The sequence below is a fragment of the Anguilla rostrata genome, chromosome 17 (assembly GCF_018555375.3).
Source record: "Anguilla rostrata isolate EN2019 chromosome 17, ASM1855537v3, whole genome shotgun sequence".
Taxonomy (NCBI): Eukaryota; Metazoa; Chordata; class Actinopteri; order Anguilliformes; family Anguillidae; genus Anguilla; species Anguilla rostrata.
Genome location: NC_057949.1, coordinates 7,070,100 through 7,095,424, shown reverse-complemented (window position 1 = coordinate 7,095,424; position 25,325 = coordinate 7,070,100). Strand labels below are relative to the sequence as shown.

General features: G+C 43.5%; 3 protein-coding genes and 1 long non-coding RNA gene across 4 annotated transcripts; 2 read left to right on the top strand and 2 right to left on the bottom strand.

Moving 5' to 3' along the window:
- Positions 1 to 1,394: 1,394 nt before the first annotated feature.
- On the bottom strand, positions 1,395 to 4,177 carry LOC135244001 (mucin-22-like). The gene is made up of 2 exons (XM_064316176.1): positions 4,003 to 4,177; positions 1,395 to 3,562 (listed from the first exon to the last, which is right to left on the bottom strand). The coding sequence occupies exon 2, from the start codon at positions 2,950 to 2,952 to the stop codon at positions 1,657 to 1,659; it is 1,296 nt and encodes a 431-aa protein (XP_064172246.1). The 5' UTR covers positions 2,953 to 3,562; positions 4,003 to 4,177; the 3' UTR covers positions 1,395 to 1,656.
- A 1,487-nt stretch (positions 4,178 to 5,664) lies between these two features.
- On the bottom strand, positions 5,665 to 9,908 carry LOC135244024 (uncharacterized). Its single transcript, XR_010326877.1, has 2 exons — positions 8,812 to 9,908; positions 5,665 to 7,729 (listed from the first exon to the last, which is right to left on the bottom strand). It is a non-coding gene; the product is annotated as an uncharacterized LOC135244024 (long non-coding RNA).
- A 190-nt stretch (positions 9,909 to 10,098) lies between these two features.
- Positions 10,099 to 14,898, top strand: unc119.2 (unc-119 lipid binding chaperone B homolog 2). The gene is made up of 5 exons (XM_064316210.1): positions 10,099 to 10,510; positions 11,288 to 11,401; positions 13,018 to 13,108; positions 13,394 to 13,566; positions 14,117 to 14,898. The coding sequence occupies exons 1-5, from the start codon at positions 10,273 to 10,275 to the stop codon at positions 14,224 to 14,226; spliced, it is 726 nt and encodes a 241-aa protein (XP_064172280.1). The 5' UTR covers positions 10,099 to 10,272; the 3' UTR covers positions 14,227 to 14,898.
- Positions 14,899 to 17,812: 2,914 nt separating this feature from the next.
- Positions 17,813 to 25,280, top strand: mmp25a (matrix metallopeptidase 25a). Its single transcript, XM_064316156.1, has 10 exons — positions 17,813 to 18,416; positions 20,045 to 20,177; positions 20,651 to 20,789; positions 21,163 to 21,485; positions 22,133 to 22,312; positions 22,397 to 22,493; positions 23,029 to 23,111; positions 23,314 to 23,466; positions 23,787 to 24,071; positions 24,735 to 25,280. Exons 1-10 carry the CDS (start codon positions 18,321 to 18,323, stop codon positions 24,995 to 24,997), a joined length of 1,752 nt encoding a protein of 583 aa, XP_064172226.1. The 5' UTR covers positions 17,813 to 18,320; the 3' UTR covers positions 24,998 to 25,280.
- The last annotated feature ends 45 nt before the right edge of the window (positions 25,281 to 25,325 follow it).

The window sequence follows — 25,325 nt, the reverse complement described above, 5'->3', positions numbered from 1 at the left end:
CCCAGAAATATTTTTAAATGAATTGTGGAAAAAAAAAATTGTTAAAAGCCTGTGCCGAGATTGGCTGGCTTTCCGCCTTGGATAAGCGTCAGGTTTTCAGTGGGAGGGGTAAACTCTGTACTTAGTACATCACTAAAATACTAAAAGACCAGTGAACTCCCTTCTGCTTGTAATATGTAAATGATGCTCTGGCCACTTTTGTGTGAGCAAGCTCAGCTTTTTCCTAAAAAGCTATTCCATGGCCTTTTAAAAAATTATTTTCTTGTCATGCTCTAGCTAGCTGGCACAACATGAGTAAATTAAAAGCAAAAATCTTTCCTGGGGTTTTTAAGTATTATTAGTCTATGTTTCAAAAATTAATTTTGATCAGAACATGCATCCATCCATCTAATATCTATACCCACTTGTCCTGGGCAGGGTCGCAGGGTGTGCTGGAGCCTATCCCAGCGTGCATTGGGCGCGAGGGCAGGCTACCAATCTATCGCAGGGCACACACACCACTCACTGACACACTCATACCTGTGGGAAATTTACTGTGGAGTCTCTGCCTACCTGCATGTCTTTGGACTGTGGGAGGAAACTGGAGTACCTGGAGGAAACCCGCTGGGACACGGGCAGAACATGCAAACTCCACACAGGAAGGCCCAGGACGGGATCTGAACCCAGAACCTTCTTGTTATGAGGTGACTGTGCTAATTTGTGTTATTATTGTTGGTTAGCATATTATGGCAAAAAAATTGTAATTATCAGAACATGAGTAAATCTCTAAAAAAAAATTTAAATGTCCTGCATTTTAAAGACCAGCGATCTCTGGAAGGGGAAAATCGCTGTATCTCATGATTGACACATTTGCTAAATGATAGTTGCACCGTTTTCTCCCAGCAGATTTAGTTGGTAAAATAGTCTGTATGTAAATATAAGACTATGGATATGAAACATATAGCAAATTCTTTGAGACATGTCTTGTTAATAAAAAAAAGTCTTGTTATTTCATTGAAAATAAACAGCGAACTTTTTATTAATGTAAGTCCCCATGAGCCCCACCCCCCCCAGTACATACCAAACAGTGAAATCTGTATCATTATATAAATCGTACCGTTGGTTCAGAGTACAATTACATCCCTACTGTACAGCAGTGATTTTGGCTGATTTCCATCCTTTGGAAGAAAAAAATGTCTGTTATCCTGAACATTTTGGAAAGTGCACATCATTACAGCAATATTCTTAAACCCTTTTACACACTGAAATGGTGAAATTATTTAGCACATAAACCTCACACCACAGTAGGAAATATTTCTATGAAAACTTCAATATAAAATAAATGCAACATTTTCCATAAACAAAAAATTGACTTTTGCTACTGTGAAAACATCTATTTGTGTAAAGTCTTCGACACATTTAGATATATTGAAAACTTAATTGCCAAATATAATGGCCAAATGTTTTTTTTTTAATGGCAAGCAGATTAAAACAAGTACATTAAGAAGAATACTGGACTCTTCATTGGAATGTTCCGCCAATGGTTCCCTGCACACCTCACCCCCAACCCACCCTTCCCCAAATGCGGTCAAAGAATCGGCACAAGCTACGGTTCTGCATATTGCTAATTGAAACCTCTGACAACGGGTCGATAGGTCGATCCATGGGTGTTTTGCGCTACACTGCGGTGGTCAGGTAGATATCCGGCTGCTCCGAGGTGTCCCACGATGGGCCCGAGGGAGAGATGGCGGGGTAGAGGAAGACTGAAGGATCCGCGTCATCCTCGTCTATGTACAGCAGAGGACGCTCCGTCTCCCACTTCCTCGCTTCCTTCGTCCCTGGACTTCCCACTCCGTTCTCCGGCGGCACCTTGAACGTGCCCAGCAATGCCCCTCCCTCGTCCCCCCCGCCCCCGCCTCCCTCCACCGCCACCTCCTCGGCTCCCTGGCCCCCCCCCGCCCGCTCCCCCAGCTTCACTGGCCCTGCCCAGGCCTCCTCCTCCCTGCTTCCCCTCCTCTTGGATTTCCAGGCCAAGAGAAGTAGGCCAATGACCACGATGAAACAGGCCATCACAGCCACCACCACCACGGGGAGGAGTACTTCATTTCTACGAGCATTAGCATTAGCATTAGCATTAGCCATTTTGGGTGTGGTGAGGCTTTTCTGTCCACGGCTACTCGTATCTTCAGAAGCATGTGCAGAACCAGCGGTAGTTTTCCAATAAGATATGGCGATACGAGTTGTTTCAGGGTCACCAGGATTATCTGTGGTGGATTCTAAATAAGGTTCAGTGATACGTGTTGTTTCAGGATCACCTGCATTATCTGTGGTGGATTCTAAATAAGGTTCAGTGATACGTGTTGTTTCAGGATCACCTACATTATCTGTGGTGGATTCTAAATAAGGTTCGGTGATACGTGTTGTTTCAGGATCACCTGCATTATCAGTGGTGAGTTCAAAGTAAGGTTCAGTGACACTTGTTGTTTCAGGATCACCTGGATTATCAGTGGTGAGTTCAAAGTAAGGTTCAGTGACACTTGTTGTTTCAGGATCACCTGGATTATCAGTGGTGAGTTCAAAGTAAGGTTCAGTGATACGTGTTGCTTCAGGATCACCTGCATTATCTGTGGTGGATTCAAAATAAGGTTCAGTGATACGTGTTGTTTCAGGATCACCTGGATTATCAGTGGTGGATTCAAAATAAGGTTCAGTGATACGTGTTGTTTCAGGATCACCTGCATTATCTGTGGTGGATTCTAAATAAGGTTCAGTGATACGTGTTGTTTCAGGATCACCTGGATTATCAGTGGTGGATTCAAAATAAGGTTCAGTGACATTTTTTGTTTGAGGATCACCTGGATTATCAGTGGCTGATGCCAATGAATTGACAGGTGCCGAAGAATTCTGGGTAAAGATTGGGAAGAAGGAGAGGGAGAGCAGCAAAGCATGTAACATAAGTCCACGCACCACCATCTTGGTGATTTTAGCACAGTTTATAAGGCAGGTCCAAAGATGATGCTGGTTCTAGAAGGGTTTAGAAGATCTCTTCTGCTGACTTTAAAGGGAAAGTTGTATGATTTTAAATCATCTTCTTTTCATTTCACTTTAATTTTAGTTTGAGTTCAGAGTAAGTAAAAAAATGGTTTGTGAAATATTTAGAATTGGCTCCTTATATTACAAATGTTTCTGCTAAATGTTGTTAAAGATTTACTGAGCAATGCATATACAGTAATTAATGGTGGCATTAGGCATACATGTATTTTTGCATCTTCTCTTTTTCCTTTTCCAGTATCCTTGGGTCAGGTATTTTGTATCCTGGTCAATCAATTATCAAAGGTACTCTGCTGATCTTCCTTTCTGTTTTAGTCCAGGTTCAGCTGAGAGATGGGTCTGCAGTGCTCTTGCAAACACTCCTCCCTTTTCTGTGTTCCTCCAAGTGTCTTGGACAAGGGTGAACTCAGAAGCTCAGGTTACTTCCCTTTCCTTCCTGTCTCACTTTGTGTGCTGGTTCCTCTTACTTTCTCATCTCTTTTGAGCAGGTGGTCAGAGATTGTCGCAAAGAAGAATGAAATTCAGCAGAAATCTTAAATAGAGAGGGAGGAAATTACTGTAAATTTCCTAAATAATGAAATTTGTATAGGAAAATGTGTGGTGTTGATGTAGCAAACTGTGCATTGAATGCATTTTACATGATCTGTTTTTACTGTGTTGCAGTCTGTTGAGTAATATTGTAGATTACATTTACAAACAATGAAAGAAAATTATTACAAAAAAGAAAAGTAGAACTACACCCAGCAAATGGAATAGCCTTTTAAAGTTGAGAAATGTTGTTTTTACAGTGAAAAAATATCAACACTCTACATGATGTATCTCCACTGTGTTCCTCTGGCTGTGTCCATAAACACTCAGTGTAGTTTCCTCTGCATAACACATCAATAGCTGTCTTCTATTCAAAAACATTAAAATCCTCCCAGTCTATGTCATTACTATTGTCACTCAAAAATTTAGAATAAAATTCCTTACCTTCATGTCTGTGTCCTAACTTTGAAGAATGAAGATATAAAGTTGTCAGTTTGAAACCTCTTTGACTGTCATAGTGGTTTATCTCACAGGAACACTGCAGGGTGTGTCCACACTCATCTTCTGCTCTTTCTCTCTCACTTTCAGGCACCAAAAGTCACACACCCTAATTCAGGCACTCTGTTTTTTCCTGAATATAGTGGGCGGGGCGGTGATCAGTGAGGGGTATGGGGCAAGATTACAGATTTCACTTCTTGGCAGTAATATGCAACTTTGTATTTCATGCCTTTTCTGTCATTGTTTTACCATTATTACTCCTTCCTCCTTTGGTTTCGTTGGGGTAAAGTTAGCCATGTGTGTGCACATGGACCTCATCCAGACAAGTAATTGATACAGGTGTTGACCAAATGGGTGCGACTGTGTTGATGTGTGAGAATAATATACTTGCGTGTGTGTTTGTTTGCTAGGGGATACATCTATGTGTGTTTGTGTGTATGCATGTTGTGTTTTATGCAGACATACAGTTCAGTCTGTAAGTATTTGGACAGTGTAACTATTTTTGTTGTCATGGCTCTATATGATTTTTTTTCTAGGAATAGCAATACTTTTGCTTTGTATCTTTCTTCAAACTCTATAGATGCCTTTATTTTCTACATTAAATAGTTAGATGTAGCACCATTAATATTGCTTCATTGAGACTATTCCTTTAATATCACTTTATTCAGACTAACCCTGTATTATTACATCATTCAGAGCATCCCTTTAATATCACTTAACTCAGACCATCCCTTTAATATCACTTAACTCAGACCATCCCTTTAATATCACTTAACTCAGACCATCCCTTTAATATCACTTAACTCAGACCATCCCTTTAACATTATGTAACTCAGACCATCCCTTTACTACCACTTCATTCAGTACATCCCACAGTACACCAAAGTGAAATATTCATTTAATATCACTTTTAGACCATCCCTTTTATATTTAGTCATTCAGACCATCCCTTTAATGTCACGTCATTCAGACCAGGACTTTAACATTCAGACAGTCCTTTTAATATCTCACGATCTGGGTTTGCTGAGTTGTTTCTTCTCTGCCACTCCCCTCCCTGTGGGTTTTGCAATAGGCCCACATGCTCTTCCTATTGCAGGGTCTTTCCTAATATTTGTACACTACACTTCCCCCCTTTCACTGTCATCCCTATGCCCTTCACCCCTATGCACACACACACACACACGCACACACACATACACATACACATACATACACACACACACACACACACACAGGCATGCACACACACACATACACACACAGGCATGCACACACACACACCCCACACACACACATACACACACATGCACATGTGCACGTACACATATGCACAAAAGGTTTATCTTAACAAACAGCTCACATGCATGAACGTTCTTTGTACACCTCTTCATATCCTCCCAGCTGAGCCTCTCCTGTTAGGATATGGATGTGTTGGACATTGCTGATGTTATTTATGTCAGTGTGTGTGGGTGTGTGTGCATGATAACAGTGTGATACAGTCATTTCTTTGCCAGTATAATGTAACATGGTGTACTGTCAGTATTCTACTAAAACTATTAACATTATGACAGCATCTATGCTTGAAATACACACAAACACACATAGATATATTTTTAAATATTTTTTTTATCTTTTGTTTGTAAACCACTCATATAACCTCATGGTTTTTGGTCAGCATTTCTTTTGTTAATTAAAAAAAGGAAATCAAATAGTTGGAGACTAGTTCTGTACAAAGATTATCTATATAACATTTACATTTACATTACAGGCATTTAGCAGACAATCTTATCCAGAGCGACTTACACAACTTTTACACAACTTTTCATATATAAAAAACTGACGGTAGTTCCTAAATCCAAACAGAACTATTGCGGCTCGTCCTGTCTCTCTCTCATAGTTGCTCACTGTCCTCGTCCTGTTTGACTTTCCCGTGCGCGTACCAAAACTCAGTTATTTCTGCCAGCGTCACTTTGGGCTGGACCCAGAGGTCCTCGGTCTCGCTCTCCTTCCTTCTCGTTTCGTCTCCCTCTCCGGTCCTTCTCTCTCTCTGCGTGTTTGGTCCCGTGCCTCCCGGACGGGCGCAGGACCCGTTGGCGTACCAAAACTCCGCCCTTTCCTCCGCCGTCCCTGTGGGCCGAAACCAGAGGCTCATCCCCCGTTGCTCCGCTCCTCTCGTCTCCTCTTCGTCCACGCCGCCCCTCTTCCTCTTCCTCTGGATTGAGAGTCGAATCCCCAGGAACACGGTGACCCATAGGAAGACTGTTGCGGTCACTCCCAGAACCCACAAAGTGATGAAGCAGATCAGTTTGCGGTGTGCAGAGGGGAACGATGGTTTGTCTTGGGTTGTCTTGTTCTTGTTTGTACACAAGTCTGTTACATTCTCTTCCTGCACAGCTGGGTATGAGTCTGTTACATTCCCCTCCTGCACAGTTGGATATGAGTCTGTTACATTCTCCTCCTGCACAGTTGGATATGAGTCTGTTACATTCTCCTCCTGCACAGCTGGGTATGAGTCTGTTACATTCCCCTCCTGCACAGCTGGGTATGAGTCTGTTACATTCCCCTCCTGCACAGTTGGATATGAGTCTGTTACATTCCCCTCCTGCACAGCTGGGTATGAGTCTGTTACATTCCCCTCCTGCACAGTTGGATATGAGTCTGTTACATTCTCCTTGTCCACAATTGGATATGAGTCTGTTACATTCTCTTCATGCACAGTTGGATATGAGTCTGTTACATTCTCTTCATGCACAGTTGGATATGAGTCTGTTACATTCTCTTCATGCACAGTTGCATATGAGTCTGTTGCATTCTCCTTGTCCACATTTGGATATGAGTCTGTTACATTCTCTTCATGCACAGTTGGATATGAGTCTGTTACATTCTCTTCATGCACAGTTGGATATGAGTCTGTTACATTCTCTTCATGCACTGTTGCATATGAGTCTGTTGCATTCTCCTTGTCCACAGTTGCATATGAGTCTGTTACATTCTCCTTGTCCACAGTCGGATATTCGTCTGTTACATGCTCCTCATGCACAGCTGGGTATGAGTCTCTGTACGTGCGTGTAACGGTGCTGTTGAAATCTGTCTCAGTGTGCGGAGGCATCGTTGAGGTATTCGCATCATCGGCCCATATGGCTGTATTATTTAAATCACCGTCTCTGACAGCACTGTTGTTGTGTAACTCTGTGTTGCTGGGAAAAGGATCAGTGGTCGAGGTGCTTTTGGTTGGCCACTCCATTTTGTATGTGTTGTGTGATACAGTCTTCCCAGTCATATCGTTTTGTGATTCTTCAGTCCTGAGATTTGGTGGAGTTGTGTACCAGGCGCCGTCTTCCCGGGTTGCCTGCCCACTTATTACATTCGCCGTAATGTAAGAGTTTCCTGATGTTGTGTTATGGCTGTTGAAATCTCTTTCAAAACCTTCATCTCTGTGCTCTATTGCATTGGTCGTTTCCCTGTCCAGCAAGGCTAGTGCTTGTGCGGCTGAATAGTCCTCTGTTTCCGTGATCGGAGCATTCAGCTGGTCTGTCACCCCACCAGCTGTGACACCCTGCACAGTCACGGTTGCGCTCACATTGTGGGGCTCTGCCGTTGCATTGTGGGAAGCAGAAACAGGAATGGCGAGGAGAAGAGGAAATGGCAGGAGCAGATACAGTGCCCTCATCATCTGTGAGCGACAGAAGAAGCAGCCATTACTAAAATGCATCTTATTCACTGACTGGTTGTAATACAGCACTGTGTAATGAATCCCAGACTGAGTCCTCACTGACTGGTGTAATACAGCAGAGTGTAATGAATCCCAGACTGAGTCCTCACTGACTGGTGTAATACAGCAGAGTGTAATGAATCCCAGACTAAGTCCTTACTGACTGGTGTAATACATCACTGTGTAATGAATCCCAGACTGAGTCCTTACTGACTGGTGTAATACATCACTGTGTAATGAATCCCAGACTGAGTCCTTACTGACTGGTGTAATACATCACTGTGTAATGAATCCCAGACTGAGTCCTTACTGACTGGTGTAATACATCACTGTGTAATGAATCCCAGACTGAGTCCTTACTGACTGGTGTAATACATCACTGTGTAATGAATCCTAGACTGAGCCTGACCTTCCATCCACCTGAGGTGCTTTAGCTCCACAGACAGCGACCATTTCACCTGGATGGCAGACCCACAGAAAACTTAAACCCCCACCCAGCAGGCAGCACACCTGTCACCTATGCACCTGCAAAGGCCACCTGCACATGGATGATCATTAGAGGGGCTCAATGGTTTCTGTACCTGATGCCTCCAGCTGAAGACCAAGTGAGACTTACCTCCAGTATTCTGGTCTTGAATGCAAAAAACTGAACTGAACTGCATTTGTAATGCTTACTATCCCCAGTAGCGCCATCTAGTGGTTCAGTGTTTTTGTTCGCATTCAAATAAAAAACGCACGGATTCTCTACTATGTCCCAGTTTCAGTTCTGCTTTTCCTTTGTTGTTCTGCTCAATACAGCTTCTGTCTGTAGTAATGTAATGCTATGTGCTTTAATTTTTTGAACATTTGGCAGCCTTTGTAGAAGCAACATGTTTAATTCCTTCCTTAATCTGTTCTGATTAAGCAATGCCGTCTGGTACGTCATGAGTTTACAGTAAACTGGGATTTGATATGAGCCGCATAACTACCAACAGACCCGTCATCAACCACCTGTCCCCAACATCAGTTCAAACACTTCTGATAGCGAAAAGAACAGCACGTACCAGTTTATTGTGCCCTTTCATTTTGACGTGTCTTGTATGTATTGTCCATAATTTCTTCACTTGCTTCTTGAGACAAACTTGTTGCATTCTGGGAAATACCGCACCGCTATACGTCCAACCAGGCTGACGTCAGGAGAGGAACTGATTGATACCATGGCAACTAAGGGCCGTTCTTGCACATTGCAAAGCATGACAGGATGTGGTGTATCCAGTGCTCTCAGTGCTCTATGATGTGAGAAAGACACAAAGGAAACTTTGAGTTGACTCATCTTGTTTCTCAGTTTTTAAGTGACATTTACACTTACATACAGGCTACAGAGTATCCAGATTACACTCATATACAGGCTACAGAGTATGAGATTACACTCACATACAGGCTACAGAGTATGAGATTACACTCACATACAGGCTACAGAGTATCCAGATTACACTCACAAGCTTCAGAGTATCCAGATTACACTCACAAACTACAGAGTATCAAGATTACAGTCACATACAGACTACAGAGTATCAGATTACACTCATACAGACTACAGAGTATCATATTACACTTGCACTCAGACTACAGAGTATCAGATTACACTCACATACAGACTACAGAGTATGATATTACACTCGCGCTCAGACTACAGAGTATCTAGATTACACTCGCATACAGACTACAGAGTATCTAGATTATCAGACAGGTACACAGCAGTGGGGCAGCAGTGTAGTATAATGAGTAAGGAACCTTAAGGTCACAGGTTCCATTCCCAGGTAGGACACTGCCATTGTACCTGTGAGCAAGGTATTTAACCTGCGTTGCTTCAGTATATATCCTACGGTATAAATGGATACAATGTAAATGCTTTGTAAAAAGTTGTGCAAATTGCTCTGGATAAGGGCATCTGCTAAATGCCTATAATATAGTGTAATGTAGGTACACTGCTCAAGAACCCCGTCTGAACTTAAGATAAGGTTTGTTTAATCTTGCTGTTGATAAAGATAAAACCACAGCATCCAAGCAGTAAATGTGCAAAAACACCAGACACTGGCCGTTGTAATAATCTGGCATCTGTTTATGGCTGTGTCCCGGCCTGGTGATTATGATAAGGGTAGTGACCGGTGCTCTGGTGAAATTTTGCCGTTTTTGGTTGTTTGTGTGAATTAGTTACCAGAGAGCACTCTAGGTATGATAAACAAGGCTTCTATGTCTTTTGACCCTCATGTGCCACCGTAGTCTTTTGTCTCTGTGGTTAATTGGGGATTAACTCAGATTAACAGCATCAGATTAATTTAATCTGGATGAGTCACAGAGGGACAGTGTGAAATAGTGAGGATATCTAGAATACAGCCTGCACACTCTGACTGCAATGAACCTTCCAGTCTATTAACACGGAGAGAGAGGGTGACTTGGTCCAGATTTCGGTGAGCTTTGTGTAAATGACCCACAGGCACAGATCGACTGCGAGAGAATGAGGAATGGAGAACATGGAAGGAACAGAGAGAGACAGCAAGGAAGAGGGAGAAGCCTCGACCGAAATAGATGAGGAACGAGGGATGGAAGGACAGGCAGGGAGAGGGGAGGAAGGAGAGCAGGACATGGAAGAATGGAACGGACTGATCTCTGGAGAGGGAGCTGGGGAGGTGGCAGACATTTTGGACAGTGATGACTCCATCACCCCGAATCATGTCCTGAGACTGACTGCCTACACTTCCGGTGAGTTTACATCCCTCTTAATGATGCAAAAACAAGCACACACACTTTTAGCTCTGACTAATGAAACGCATTGTCATGCACTATGTTTGAAGTGTGGTTTTGAGAACCCTCTGTACATGCAGTTTTTGTTTCATTCCTGAATCATTATCATTAATCAAGTAATTTCTTTAAATTAATTAATATATTAGCTCATCTATTTGGAAATGCATAATTTTTAAGTTTAATATCACCAAATTTAGCCAGCCTCTGTATTTCAAGGGTCCTGTTTGACATGGCAAAGCAGCTAACCTGATTAGTTAGCCTGATTAGTTTGTTGAAGTTTTGGGACAAATTCAGGATTTCATGAAGCGAGTTCACTGCTTTAGCCAAAATAGTTATCGGGGCAGCAGTGTCGTAAGCCCAAATTTGCAAAAACTCAGGTTTCAAGTTAAGTTAGCTGGATAACATGAATATAGCCTATATACTGTAAGCCACTTGGTGAAATCACACACACACACACACACACACACACACCAACGGCAGTAATGGACGCACCGTTTATAACAGGTTCTTGTCAATGAAGGAGCCAACATTGTAAGCTGACACGTGTTTCCACTGAACTGTCATTGTTTCTCTCTCTACCCAAAATGTTTGATGCTTGTAGCCTCTGAGACGTTGGAATATCTTTAGCAACTTGGAACTTCTGAGTTTTTTTTTTTCTTTTGTTTTGTTTTATAAAATGCAGAGATATGTTTCACCTCAAATTTTGCTTTAATTATGTGTGTGCTTGTGGAGCAGATTACCTGTGCTCTCCGGAGGACAACATCTACACCATCGCCTTCTCTCGCTTCAAAATCAGAGATTTGGGCTCCGGGGCCCTTATACTGGACCTCAAAAGGCACTGTCCGACAGGTGCGCGTGTCTCTGAATGCTTGTGTGTTTGTACCTGTGTGTGTTTGTGTGCGTGTGTGTGTGTCTGTCCCAATGAGAAAAATATCTATTTAAGCATATTTTTCCTACAGAATGTTATGTTAAACCTGTTTGCCTGAAAGAGCAGTTTCAGGGCATAGAGCTAGCTTAGCATGTTAAGAGATTAAGTGTACTTCACTGATTCCGTTCAACTTATATACAGATATTACAGTGGCTAGAAAAAATGCATGCTATAAACACCTTTGCACATAAGCAACATTTACTCACAAATTTAAATTCCAGATACTTCATAACATAACTGGGCACTCAGGCTGATTTGAAGACTCAGCTTAACTTGGTTGTCAATTCAGATCTTTTTTTGAGGGAAAGGGAAAATTGGGTATGAGGAAGGTATGTCCAATAATATTATAAAGAAATTATCACATCCACAGAAATACATGTAATTTTTAAAATTGTCTGTCCGTTCAATTCAGGCCACAATTAGCCTTCGGGTTCATCTGATTGGGCTGTCCCTGTGTCATGGTTCAGATGATTGGTCAGTTGGGCTACCTGCAGTCTCCCAGCTGCCAATGAAATGTCCCAACTCAGCACAATAACTGCACAGTTCCAGAGCTGGAATTTAAAAAGTGCCCCACATGCAGCACAGTCAAGCATTGAAAGTGACAGTCTTTGTAAAATACAGTGGTACATCACTGCCCTCTAGTTGTCATATAATATGACAACATCAATTCTTGGCAGACTAAAGCATTTATACTTTCAAAGTTATGAAATATATCAGATATATTACATTGCATTATCCAACACTTTTAAAAGATTTTAGTGTGGAACGGCCAATCATCTGCAATCGCAGCGGCATCATAGCTTGAACCCCACTGCCGTTTCAGGAGAGTAAAGACATCCATGGTTCTCCTCAGAAGCATATGGTATCGCCAGCTACTTCTTTGCATACCACAGACAACAGATAAGCTCACATAGAGTGGAGTATGAGGAAGGCCATTCACTATCGGCTTCATAACCCTTCATAATCCGTTTTAGCCTGCAGTCCATTGGTGCACAATGAACCAGCAGGGGGTGCTAGAGAGCAATGAAATGTGGGACCCTAACTGACTGATCCCTCCCTTGGCTGACCCCTCCCGTACCAGTCAGCAATTGCATGTCGCCCTATAAAGCTACCTGTCATAGTCGGCACTGACACGGTCTAGATTCCATTCGAGTCCCTGAGGCTCATCCATGCACCAGAGCAGGGTGCTTTAACTGAGTGAGCCACCCAGCAGCCCCCTCATTTACCACTTACAATTTCACTCATTTTATTTGTACATTTCAAGTTGTTTTGTATTATATAATATTATAGTGCCCGGTCAGCCAGCTGCCTCCATTACTAAACATCTCTCTCTCTCTCTCTCACACACACACATGCGCCCACACACTCACACGTGCACACACAAACACACACACACAAACGCTCAACCCCACACACACACAAACACTCACACATACACACACACACTCACAAATGCGCGCACACACAAACACGCACACACACACACCCACACACACACGTGCTCACACACACATGCACACACATATTTCTCTTGCAGAAATTAAAGATGTGATGGAACAGGATGTCGGAAGGTTCATTCAGTATCACTTCAGCCCTGCGTTTCTCACACTGAGGGAGATCGGAGCCACGTAAGTCCCAGCATGCTCTGCGTCTGTCTGAACCATGCTTTACAGGCTGTGTTGTGTGTGTCTGTGTGCGTGCGTGAAAGTGTGCATGTGCGTGTATATGTGTGAGTATGTGTATTTGTGAGGGTGTGTGTGTGTGTGTATGCATGAGTACATGTGCTTGTGTGCATGTGCCTGTATATGTGTGAGTATGTGTGTGTGTGTGTGTGTGTGTGTGTGTGTGTGTGTCCGTGTGTGTGTGTGTCTGTGTGTCTGTGTGTATTAAAGACTTATTCACTTCTCTCTCAGGCTGGAGTTCACTGTAGGGGGGAAGGCTGTGAACAGGTTCAGGCTGATAGAGAGGCATTACTTCAGAGATCAGCTCCTCAAGACCTTCGACTTTGAGATCGGCTTCTGTATCCCCTACAGCAGGAATACCTGCGAGCACATTTACACCCTACCTGAGCTGGACGCTCACACAGGTGTGTGTTTATCTCAGTATTTACACCCTACCTGAGCTGGACGCTCACACAGGTGTGTGTTTATCTCAGTATTTACACCCTACCTGAGCTGGACGCTCACACAGGTGTGTGTTTATCTCAGTATTTACACCCTACCTGAGCTGGACGCTCACACAGGTGTGTGTTTATCTCAGTATTTACACCCTACCTGAGCTGGACGCTCACACAGGTGTGTGTTTACCTCAGTATTTACACCCTACCTGAGCTTCACTCGCACACAGGTGTGTGTTTACCTCAGTATTTACACCCTACCTGAGCTGGACGCTCACACAGGTGTGTGTTGATATGTCGGTGTATGCTCACACTCATTTGTCAGAAAGTAGTCTGCCATGTGCTACAAAATATGGTTACTGAAAATAGGTCTGAATGTGTCATTGCCAGTAAAAGCAGATTAAATATCTTTTCTTTCTTCATCTTCCCACCCTTTCCCTCCTTCCCTCCCATGTTCATCCTGTTTCCCACAATGTCCTTTACCTCCGGACCCCCCCGCTTACCTCCGACCCCCCAACAGTGGAAGAGATGATCGCCAGTCCGTTTGAGACCAAGTCAGACAGCTTCTACTTTGCCAACAACAAGCTGATAATGCACCACAAGGCAGAGTATTCCTTCTGTGAGAGATAGGAGCAGCACTGACTGTGTGTGTCTGTACCCTGCACCACTGACAGAGCACCAGAACTGACTGTGTGTCTGTATCCCATACCACTGACAGAGCACCAGAACTGACTGTGTGTGTCTGTACCTCACAGCACTTACAGAGCACCAGAACTGACTGTGCATGTCTGTACCTCACACCAGTGACAGAGCACTAGAAATGACTGTGTGTCTGTACCCCACACCACTGACAGAGCACTAGAAATTACTGTGTGTCTGTACCCCACACCACTGACAAGCACTATAAATGACTGTGTGTCTGTACCCCACACCACTGACCACCAGGAGGCATCCATACAGACTGACCCCCAGCCATCTCCATACTTCAACACTAAGGCCACACAACAATGTTAAAACTCAGTGGGACAATATTTACTGCCGAAGAGATAGTCTATTTATGCGCTAACTGGTTGAAGGTACTTATTTTATTTGTCATGTGATGTACCACAGTCAAAAAAGAAGGTATCCAAATTTACATTTCAAAAAGTCTCACTTTAATAGAGTCTATTCAACTGATACACATTAAGTTATTTTAATAGACACGCTTCTGCAGTCACATTAATGGAGTCAAATCATGTATGACTAGGCATTTCAAAACCCATTTTTAAAAACTTGTAACTATTAAAAGGGTTTTGTATTCAATCTTTCTTGTCTTTGCTCTGTTTATTTTCCTTACATATACTTATAAACTGCTTTGAGCAGCTGGTAGGAAACGATCTCGCTCTACAAATGAAGTTAGCGTCCATTATTAGTTGTCGTACTCTGTTAGAGTGATTTCCTGCTGTTTCAGCTCCCAGTTCGCAGTGCCCACTCATATTCATCAGTGTCCATTTCCACCGCTTCCTGTATCGATCTGAGGGAGTGCACACGAGCCTGCGCTCTCTCGCGCGGCGCATTAGCGTAGCAGCTGCTTCTTATCACACCGCAGCTTTGGCTCGCGCGCGCTGGCCGGCCGCCAACGCCCGACCGACCGGCCGAGGCCGCTGGCGCACGATGACACGCTGTCATCGTGACCGACCGAAGCCCTCCCGTATCCCGGGGCGACGCTAGCGCCAGCTGTGCCAGCCGTAGTTGGCACTGGCACGGGCACTGGCACTGAGCAGATTTGACACCACACTGTGGGGCCCATCCACGCACTAGAACACTGCTTTAACAGATACCAGACTATAAGGCCCAAGTTTCCACCGGAGGTTATATTGGTGGGCCAGTAGGAGGCGATCTTCCCTCTGGTCAAATAAAAACCAATGCCCCAGTGCTGTGCTGTTGGGATGAGACATTTAGCCGTATCTGCTAAGCAAATAGCCTGAGTAATGCAAAGTGAAGTAGACTGCAAAAACAACTGTTGGAAGGAGTGTTAACATGTTATTTCCAATTTGAGTTTCTGAAAGTCCACTTGTCCTTGTGTTCTTACACCTGGAACACACAGTACAGGTTTTTCAAACATTATTGGAAAGAGCCGGCCAAGATGTTGATAGAGAGGAATCAAAAAGAGTTGTTGATTTTAAAACAAATGAGGACAAAAACCAAACAGCTCTGTAATCAAATGTGCGCTCTCAGGAAAAAATGTATGAAACGTGTTTAAAAAGGTACAAACGCTTGTCATTGGAGTACATTATATTGTACCCCAAGCCATTGGTTTCATAATAATTAATTTGTACATTTTTTTCTTGTACAAGGTACTTATGTGCACCCAATGAACTGTAATTTGGCGTATTTGTACCTTAAAGAATGAAAATGTACCACTATACCATTATTTCTGAGAGTGTGTATAATCAGGGCTTAATCTGTGTAAGGAAATGAACAGCGGCTCCTAAATTTGTTTTCACACAAGTGTTCCATTCCTTCGTTCTCTCTATTACCCCCATAACATCACCGTAAACATCCTCTCGGTATTTTTATTCAGACAATGCTGCGCTTATTTTCATTCGCGGCGGGGGGTTTCCTGTGCGATTCATTATTCACGGAAAGCACGAAATGGCCTCCGTGAGCCCTGCCCCCTGCCCCCTGCCCCTCCGAAATTAGCACTCTATCTCACTCACTGGTGTGCTTCACATCTCCTCCGTCCTTTCATTCTTCAATCCACTCATTCATCCCTTATCTTTCGTCCGAAACCCGCACCCGTCTTTTTTTATTTTTTATTTCTGAATGAAGAATGGTGGGAAGGAGATTAAGGGCAGGTTGACTGTTGCATTTTGGGACTTTTTAAGATGTGAAGTTTGTATTACATGTTTACAATATTGTGTACAGTGGCATCTTCCAATCAGTAACCCCCCCTTCCCGCCCCAAATGTGTGCTGGTTTTAAGTCTAACCATAATACCATAATTGAGATTATAATTATCTGGTAATTGTTCTTCATCAGCTGTCTATTGCTGGATGGTTCAAGGCCACATTGTGTCAGAAATAGCTGTGTGTCATGATGAATGAATTCCCCCCATGTTTACACACAGGACTTTTAATCAGTCAGATGAGTCTGTATGCTTTCATCGTCCTCATGCGTTTCTTCTTCTGTTGCTGTACGAACAATACTCTGTTTATGCCACAGTTTACATTTTACAGTTTACATTTTTTTGCTGAAAATAAATATATATGTGAAATAACAAACTTTCAGGTAAAATTATTTGGTTTTAACGAATCCTGGATGAAGTTTGCTAGACATTTATATATAAAATATATATAAAATATATTATCAGTGCAATATATAAAAATATGTTATCAATGTATTGCAATGCTTCACAGAATTCAGCCAAATTACTCATTATTGGGACTTTCGGATATTGCAATATATTTAAAATATATATTAATATAAAATGTATTTATTATATTCTTTAAAAACACACACAAAAAAACATGCAGGTATATGCAATACATTGCAGTATATTCCATTCTGTAAGGGTATGTGATTGGTTCACAGCCCAGGATGGATTCAAGCCCATCCTCTGCCAGTTGGCACTCAGGAACAGGCCTACAGGTGGGTCTGGTGAATGAAATGATGAATGATGAAGTCCTGGAAGCATGCTTGTATGTCAAGCTACTTCATACCACAGAAGCTACGCTAACAGACCGCTCTAACATATTTAAATTAAGCTGTCTGTGGGCCAGTTTCCTCAAAACAAAAAACTAAATATTGGGACCTGAAGGTCAAAATTCCACTGTTCATTGGGGAGAATAGTGCAAGTTGAACGCGTGCTGCTTGTCAATGCCCAAAGCACAGGCCCAGCACATCTGTGATTTATCCTAATTTTTTCCATTTATTTATTCTTCATTGTAATTTTGTCTCTTTTATCCCTCCGTAAATTTCGCTGTGAAATTTCACCTCATTTCCCCTCATTGTGACTTGGTGGATCGAGGACGTGGCGCAGTGTGTTGGTGTATTGTGCACTGAATAGGTTTTAGCCCACAGACCAGGCATTTACTCCAAAGAAATTTTTTTACATAGTTTGTAGTTCAGTTTATACCGGAACAGGCCACACTGATCACCTAAACAAGCCTCGCTTTTTTACCAGGAAGGACAGAATGTGAGCATGGGTATACAGTGTGAGTGACTGGTGATTGGGTGTGTGTGTGTGTGTGTGTGTGAGAGAGAGAGAGAGAGAGAGAGAGAGGGGGAGAGAGAGCGAGAGAGAGAGAGAGAGAGAGAGAGAGAGAGAGAGAGAGAGAGAGAGAGAGAGAGAGAGAGAGAGAGCTTTCCACTAAGTGCTCTCCTCTTATATTGATCGGTTGGTTCTTGCCCTGCCTAGTCCTCAGGGAGAAGCAAGACAAAATAACAAGACGGCCCAGGGAAAACATAGCATAAATATATATAGTTTGTTGCCGATTAAATTTCCTTTGCAGGTAATGAGGCGATGGCACGTAAACTGGTGAATAGGATATCGGAAACGATTACTCGTTTTGTATGACACGCGGCTACAATACGCGCGGTGCCCACGGTGCAACCCAGTGAATGTATTAGTTAGGCGCGAGATCAATGGTTGTCTTTCAGTTTCACAGTTTCTCTGTGAGCGTTTGTCTAGGCTGGATTGCGTATGACTGCTATTGACAGTGCGTTTGTAGTTACCGATTTAGAATGATTTGCAAGGCGCTTTGTGTAACTGGTACCGTGCTTCTGTGCGTCTCCTTGGGACTCAGCGCGCCTATGGCAGACCAGTACTCCCGGAGTGTGGTGAGTGTATTTATCTGCCCTTACAGTACGGAGAAAACACGTATTCTGAAAGAGAATCTAACAGTTACTATCTGGAATCGTTTTTCAGCCCCAAAGCCATATAGTTCCAATTGTAGTCTATTTAAGTGGTATACGAAAAGCTGTTGTTTTACCGTTAATAATTATGATGCGTAAATGCGAAAATGTAGGAAAGACATTGAAAAAACAAATTTGTTGGGGAAAATGAATGAGTTACGATGGCTGAGATTGTTCACGGAAATGGGGATGTAAATTAATCAAGTGAAAAATATGTTTTCTATAATGCACGACTTTATCTACTTAATATATCCCAATGAGCATTATGGAGCCCTGAACATACTCCATTTCCCCCTCTGGATTATTTCCTAACAAAATCTGAATAACGACTCAGCCACATACCCCAAGAAAAGACCATATTATCTTCTTAAATTAACATTAAATACATTAAGATTGGATATTGAAAGTGTAAGGAGCGCCGTACGCTATACTCTCAGTTGGTCAATCATACTTTATAATAGCCCCTTTGTTTTGAATTACGTTACAAAGTGATGCGTAGCCTGTATGATGTGTTTACCACTCATGTATGGGAGCCGAGTCAAGTATGCAATGCACCGTAAACACAGTTATGTATACATTCTTGTCGGTAATTCCCTGCTGCTGGAGGAAGTGGAAGCGTGGTAGCTGTGCGTCTGTGCAATCCATCATGTGTTCTTGCAATGCCTATACTCGTCCAGTGTTAATGTATCATGGCTTTTTTCAACGAAAATGCACTTATCTCACCTATTAATATTTCATACCTCAGCCTGATATGTTCATTCTGTCCTGCCTGTTCACCGCGTAATATTTTCAAAACGGTGCGTGCAACTTTCAGGTTAAATATTTACGCATGTCAGACCGACATTTCTCTTTGAGAAATGGTCACTGCTAAAGTTTGAACCTGAGTGAGAATTTGCTTATGTTGAAGTGATCGAAGATTTAACCTTCCTGACCGCAGCATAACTGACGAATATACACAAAACAAAAATGGGAAACATTTTTTCCTTGTTGTATTTAGAGCCGTATCAATATTTAGTATATTGCCAGTCACCAGTTCTACACAAAAAAGTCCCGCTAACTTCTATATGAATGAATGCACTAAATATCTCTATATTAATTATGAAGTTATGAAACGGTAGTGAAATTACTAAAGATGTTGTAAACAATTGGAGAATTGGAGAACCATAAACATGAGTTCCACTATGTATATATATAGGTGCAATATTACAGGATATCTGGATATTTCAATATAGACATTCCTCACTTGTGTCTTATGTGATATCATCCCAATTTCTTGTGTATAGCATTTGGAAGTAGCAGAAGTGAATGATGTGGGGAGTCACGAAGCACACTGTTTTCCAAGTGTTGTGAAGGCCGTCTGTGTTGCAGCACTGTGTTGTCGTGCCCTCAGTCAACCTCGATAGCCTGCATGCTAACGAGGACATTCAGTCCCAGTAGGGTGGCTCCAAACCAGTACAAATCCAAGACTGAACTCAAGCTGCTCTTGATCTGTATCGAAGGAGACTCTCTGTCTGACACAGCTGTGCTGCCCCTCTCTTCTGCGCTTTTCGCAGGACTGGCTGACGCGGTATGGGTACCTGTTACCGCCAGACCCGCGAACAGGCCTGCTCCAGACCAAGGAGGGGATTCACCGGGCTCTTCGACAGATGCAGAGATTCGCTGGCCTGAATGAAACAGGGGAGCTGGGTAATTCAGCCACAAAGTCTTCATTACATCATCTGTCTGTCACAGTCACACCTATTATAGCAGTCTCAGTTACATCACCTGAATGTCACAGTCACACTTGTAACAGTCTCTATTACGTCACCTGTCTGTCACAATCACACCTGTAACAGCCTATATTACATCACCTGAATGTCACAGTCACACTTGTAACAGTCTCTATTGCGTCACCTGTCTGTCAGAATCACGGCTGTAACAGTCTCTATTACATCACATGTCTGTCACAGGCACACCTGTAACCGTCTCTATTACATCACCTGTCTGTCACAGTCACACCTGTAACAGTCTCTATTCCATCACCTGTCTGTTACAGTCAGTCATATATCAGTCTCTGTTACGTTACCTGATTTACTGTGGGCAACTCTCACGTCCCACACTCCTCCTGTCGCACCACAGAATAAAACTGCCGCACCTCTGCCTGTCTGCTCCTCTTTCAGACGCCGCCACCGTTTTCCTCATGTCCACTCCGCGCTGTTCCCTCCCCGACATCGTGGGAACGGGAGACCTGCGCAGGAGGAGGAGGAAGCGATACGCCTTGTCGGGGCTGCAGTGGGACAAGACGGACCTCACCTGGAGGTGCGTGCGGCAGCGTTCCCGCTCTGTGCGGCTCGAACGCGCGGCCTGGCGCCGACGCGGGGGGCCACTTCCGCTGCAGATCTCCGCAACTTTCACGAAACGGCTTTGATGAAAACATCACAGCGCCGAGCGCACAGAGCCTTCATTCATGGGGACAAAACTCAGTTCCCATTCACAGCAGATTCCTCTCACCCAGCAGAGCGGCGGGTTTGAGTCCAGGGAGTCTGAGCTTATTTAATGCGGTCATGCGTATGCATTTCACCCCCATTATTAATGTACGGTATTTTTTATTTCATTTTTATTTGATTATTACTATTAGTATTATTATCATTGTTATTATTAATATGCTGTGTCATTTGCCCCACTCTTTCAGTGTCGAGAGCTATCCCTCTCCCTCCACCTCTCCGTCTCTCCGCCCCGAGTTAGTGGTGCTCATCCTGACCTACGCCCTCAAAACGTGGGGCGACGTTACCCCGCTGCGCTTTCACCCCCTCCCCCGTCGGGGGGGAGCGGGCGGAGGGAGGAGGGAGGAAGGGGACATCAAGGTGTCCTTCGCGCGGTCCTTTCACAACGACGGGTACCCCTTCGACGGCAAGGGCGGCACGCTCGCCCACGCCTTCTTCCCGGGGCGGTCCGACCTCGCCGGGGACGTGCACTTCGACGACGAGGAGGCCTGGACTCACCCCGGCTCGCCGAGTGAGTGGGAGGCGTGCGCCGCCGGGGGGTGGGGGGGGGGGGGGCACGCATGACAACGAGTGCACCGTGACAACGCGCCTTTTGTTTAGCGAGAGAGAGCTGAGCCGTCACCCCGGCTCCCAGGACGCCGAACCCTGGCAGACGAATTGCATTACAATACATTTATTTGGCAGACGCTTTTATCCAAAGCGACGTACAGTAAGTGCATACCGAAGGTCATTGGAACAACTATAAAACACAGGTCAGATAAGATAAGATAGTAATTATGTAACAGTTATTCATAGCTATGAACACATTAAGTACAGTTCACACAGGAAATATAGGCTAGGTCAGAGAGTTGTGTTAAGTCAAACTAGGAGCCACGACAATGTATCAAGATAATGATACAAGTGCAATATAAGTGCTGGATGGAGGTACATGTAATATGAAAGTGGTACAGGGGGAACATGTGTAACATGAAAGCAGTATGAGAACAAAGTGGAAGGATATGAGTGATGAGAGTGATCCTAGATTGGGAGTGCCCTGCAGAGTGGTGATAGTTAATCCAGGTATAGTCTGAAGAGATGCCTCTTCAGACTATAGTGGATATTTCTATCTGTATCTGGTTATAAAACCTGCCAATGACAGCTCCTCTTCCTGTCTCCCAGGATTCCGTGGCAGTACAGACCTCTTCACAGTGGCCGTCCATGAGTTCGGCCATGCCCTGGGCCTCTCCCATTCGTCCTCTGATGCGTCAATCATGAGGCCCTATTACCAAGGCCCTGTGGGGGATATCAGTAGCTTCAGACTTCCTGAGGATGACAGGCTAGGCATCCAGACACTCTATGGTGAGGGGCTGCATCATTGCTTATTTTTATCTATGGTTTTCCATCAGTCTTGCTAATTGTCTGTAATTGTGTTCACCTTCTCAGGAAACAGAGGAGGATTGATGACTCCACCTCCAGATTCCCCTGCCACTCCCAGTTTGCCCCGCCCTCCAACTCCTCCATCTCCAAGACCAACAAAACAGTGAGCTTCTTATTATTATTACTATTATTTATGTCATTCTTGTCACACATGGTGCTACAACACTGGTAAAATTATACGTTTATGTGGAAAAATAAAGAAATTTGAAAGCTTTAGTTTTCTAATCTGCAGATGGTATAGTTTATTGATATCAAGCTTTATCATTTTCAAGTCCCATATCACATTTTTGTTGGTTTAAGCATCCTAACCGCAGTCCTTTCCGCTAATCTGCCATTCAGCAAAGAGCCTTTCTGTGTTAATGACTATTTTTCATTTTGTAAAATGTCAGATGGAATCCTATTGTTCAAAGCTCTCAAAGTATTATTTTCCATTTCCATATCTTTGTTTTCTCTGAGTTGGGAATGCCCAGTCATGCACACAGAACTGTCACTGTAATACATGTCCTCTTTGTGACAAACAATTTCCGTGACGGTGAATAGACAGTAGTGATATGCTCGATGACTGCTTCCTTCATCAGCAGTGTATTGACTCCTCCCTCTTTTAGTCTATCTCATGTGCATATTCCTTTCTCTCTTAGCCTAGATCCATCTCATCTGGATCGCTGTGAGGGAGGCTATGATGCTGTGGCCAATATCCGAGGAGAAGTGTTCTTCTTTAAGGGTGAGAGCTGCTGCCACCAAATCTGCAATAAAACCTAGATCCCTGCAATCTAGAACACAGCTGTCTTGGATCCAGAAGTTTTACTGTGGGCCCTGACCTTGAGGCAGTGTGATTCTTAACTAGAACCGTGCGCAGTTCCAGGTGATCTGTCCTTCACCGTCCGTTTTTCAGGTGAAAGTTGTTCTGTTTGTGTGCGACTCAGGTCCGTATTTCTGGCGGGTCCAGCGGTCGGGATCCCTGGTGTCGCTTTCCCCGGCTCTGATCTGCAACTTCTGGAAGGGGCTCCCCCGCGAAACCCGCCGAATCGACGCTGTCTACGAGAGGAAGGGCGACAGCCGCATAGTCTTCTTCATCGGTGAGAGGCTCGGCGTTACAATGCAACAGACCTGGGTCAAATACCCATTTGTTTTGGATTCAAATACTTTTCTGTGCCCTGTTGACCTTGCCTGGTGTAATTGAGCCTGCCAATAATGACCAGAAGGCGGGGTTTGTACTTTTTGAGAGTATTACATTGGTTCCAACACACCAGACAAGATCAGTAAAGTGTAGAAAAGTATTTGAATCCAAAACAAATACGGATTTGACCCAGGTCTGCAATGCAGTGTGTGTTTTGTTTGGAGGAAGCCAGTTAAGAACATACTGCATGTAAACGTCTCCATCCCCCTGTTTGTACAGGTGACCAGTACTGGGTCTTCAAGGACACGTCCCCCCTCCATGGGTACCCCCGCCCCCTGTCAGACTGGGGGTTGCTCTCAGGCGATGGGAGGCCGTCTGAGAGGGTGGGGGCGGCGTTCGTGTGGGCACATAACGGAAAGACCTACCTGTTCAGCGGAGGGGAGTTCTGGAGGTTTGATGAAGGAGGGAGGGGGGCAAGGACTCTGAATACGGGCTACCCCAGACCTACCTCCCTCTGGGGCGGGGTTCCCACTGACCCCGATGACATCATGAGCTGGACTGATGGTGAGAATCTGGAAGACCTTAAGCTAAGGCTGTGTTCCAAACTGTGTAGCTGTGTTCTGTGTTCTCATGTTCCTGTAAGCACATGACTTCCGGTACACTTGCAAGAATACACTGATCGAGTGTAAGAACACTTAAACGTACTTGTACTTTGAAGTCACGAATACTGACTTCTAACCTTAGCAAGAAAAACACTGACACTACAAAAATCCCCAAATAAAATCTGCTTACCCTTGTATACATACATCATCCTGTCTTCTGTCATCCGTAAAAAAATTTAATACAGAGCAGAAAACTCACGCAATAATTACCGGGAAGGGTAGGCATGGAAAAGTCTGAATCGAAGCGATGGTTTGATTCATACTTCCAAGAACATGAAGAGAATTTCCGGTGAATCTCACATTCTCGCCGTGTTGGAATGCACTTGATCACATGACCATTTTACTTCCACACCTGCTATATGCTCTAGATAGAACACAAGTATAGGGTTTGGAGCACAGCATAAGTCTCCATTCCCTCTCCACCCTCCTCTTTTACTCCATGTTTATGTTTCCATCCTTTCTCCATCACCATTTGTCACAGTTCTCTCTGCTCTTCAACACATTTTCTCTCACTTTTTCCCCTTTGATTTTCATCACGTTTTTCCACTCTTTATTTACCTCTTAGGGGACACTTACTTCTTCAAGAACAACTCCTATTGGGTGGTGAAGAGTGGAGGATTGGATCATGAAACTGTCACTCCTAAATCTATCGCAGTTGATTGGATGAGATGTCCGCCTTCTTCGACTCCTACCCAGTTATCAGGCAGCTGCAATGCTAGGGCCTGGAAGTGCAACTGTACCAGGAACAGAACTGTCCTAATTCAGGCCTCCTATTGGCTAATCTTATTTTCCCTCACTTTGATATTCTGGTCTCTTTTAACTCATTGACAAATGACTTTAGTTTGAGTTTTGAATGTACAAGGATGCATTTACTTGGATTATTTGAATAGCAGAAATCATTTTTAGTTGTAATGCAATATAAACTGGGTTGAATTCCAATTAATATGTTTTATATTACAATATTTGAAAGGGTTAACTTTGTATTAAATCATTTGAAGAGAACAAAAACTTCAATGGGATACCCTTCCTTTCCAATTAAAATGTGCAGAGATGTGAACAACAGATTCTCTGGAATAATATTTTAGAATAAATTATCAAATTTATAAATGAATTAATGTGCAGTTTGTGTTTTGTATCTATGTTTCTTTGGTCTTTG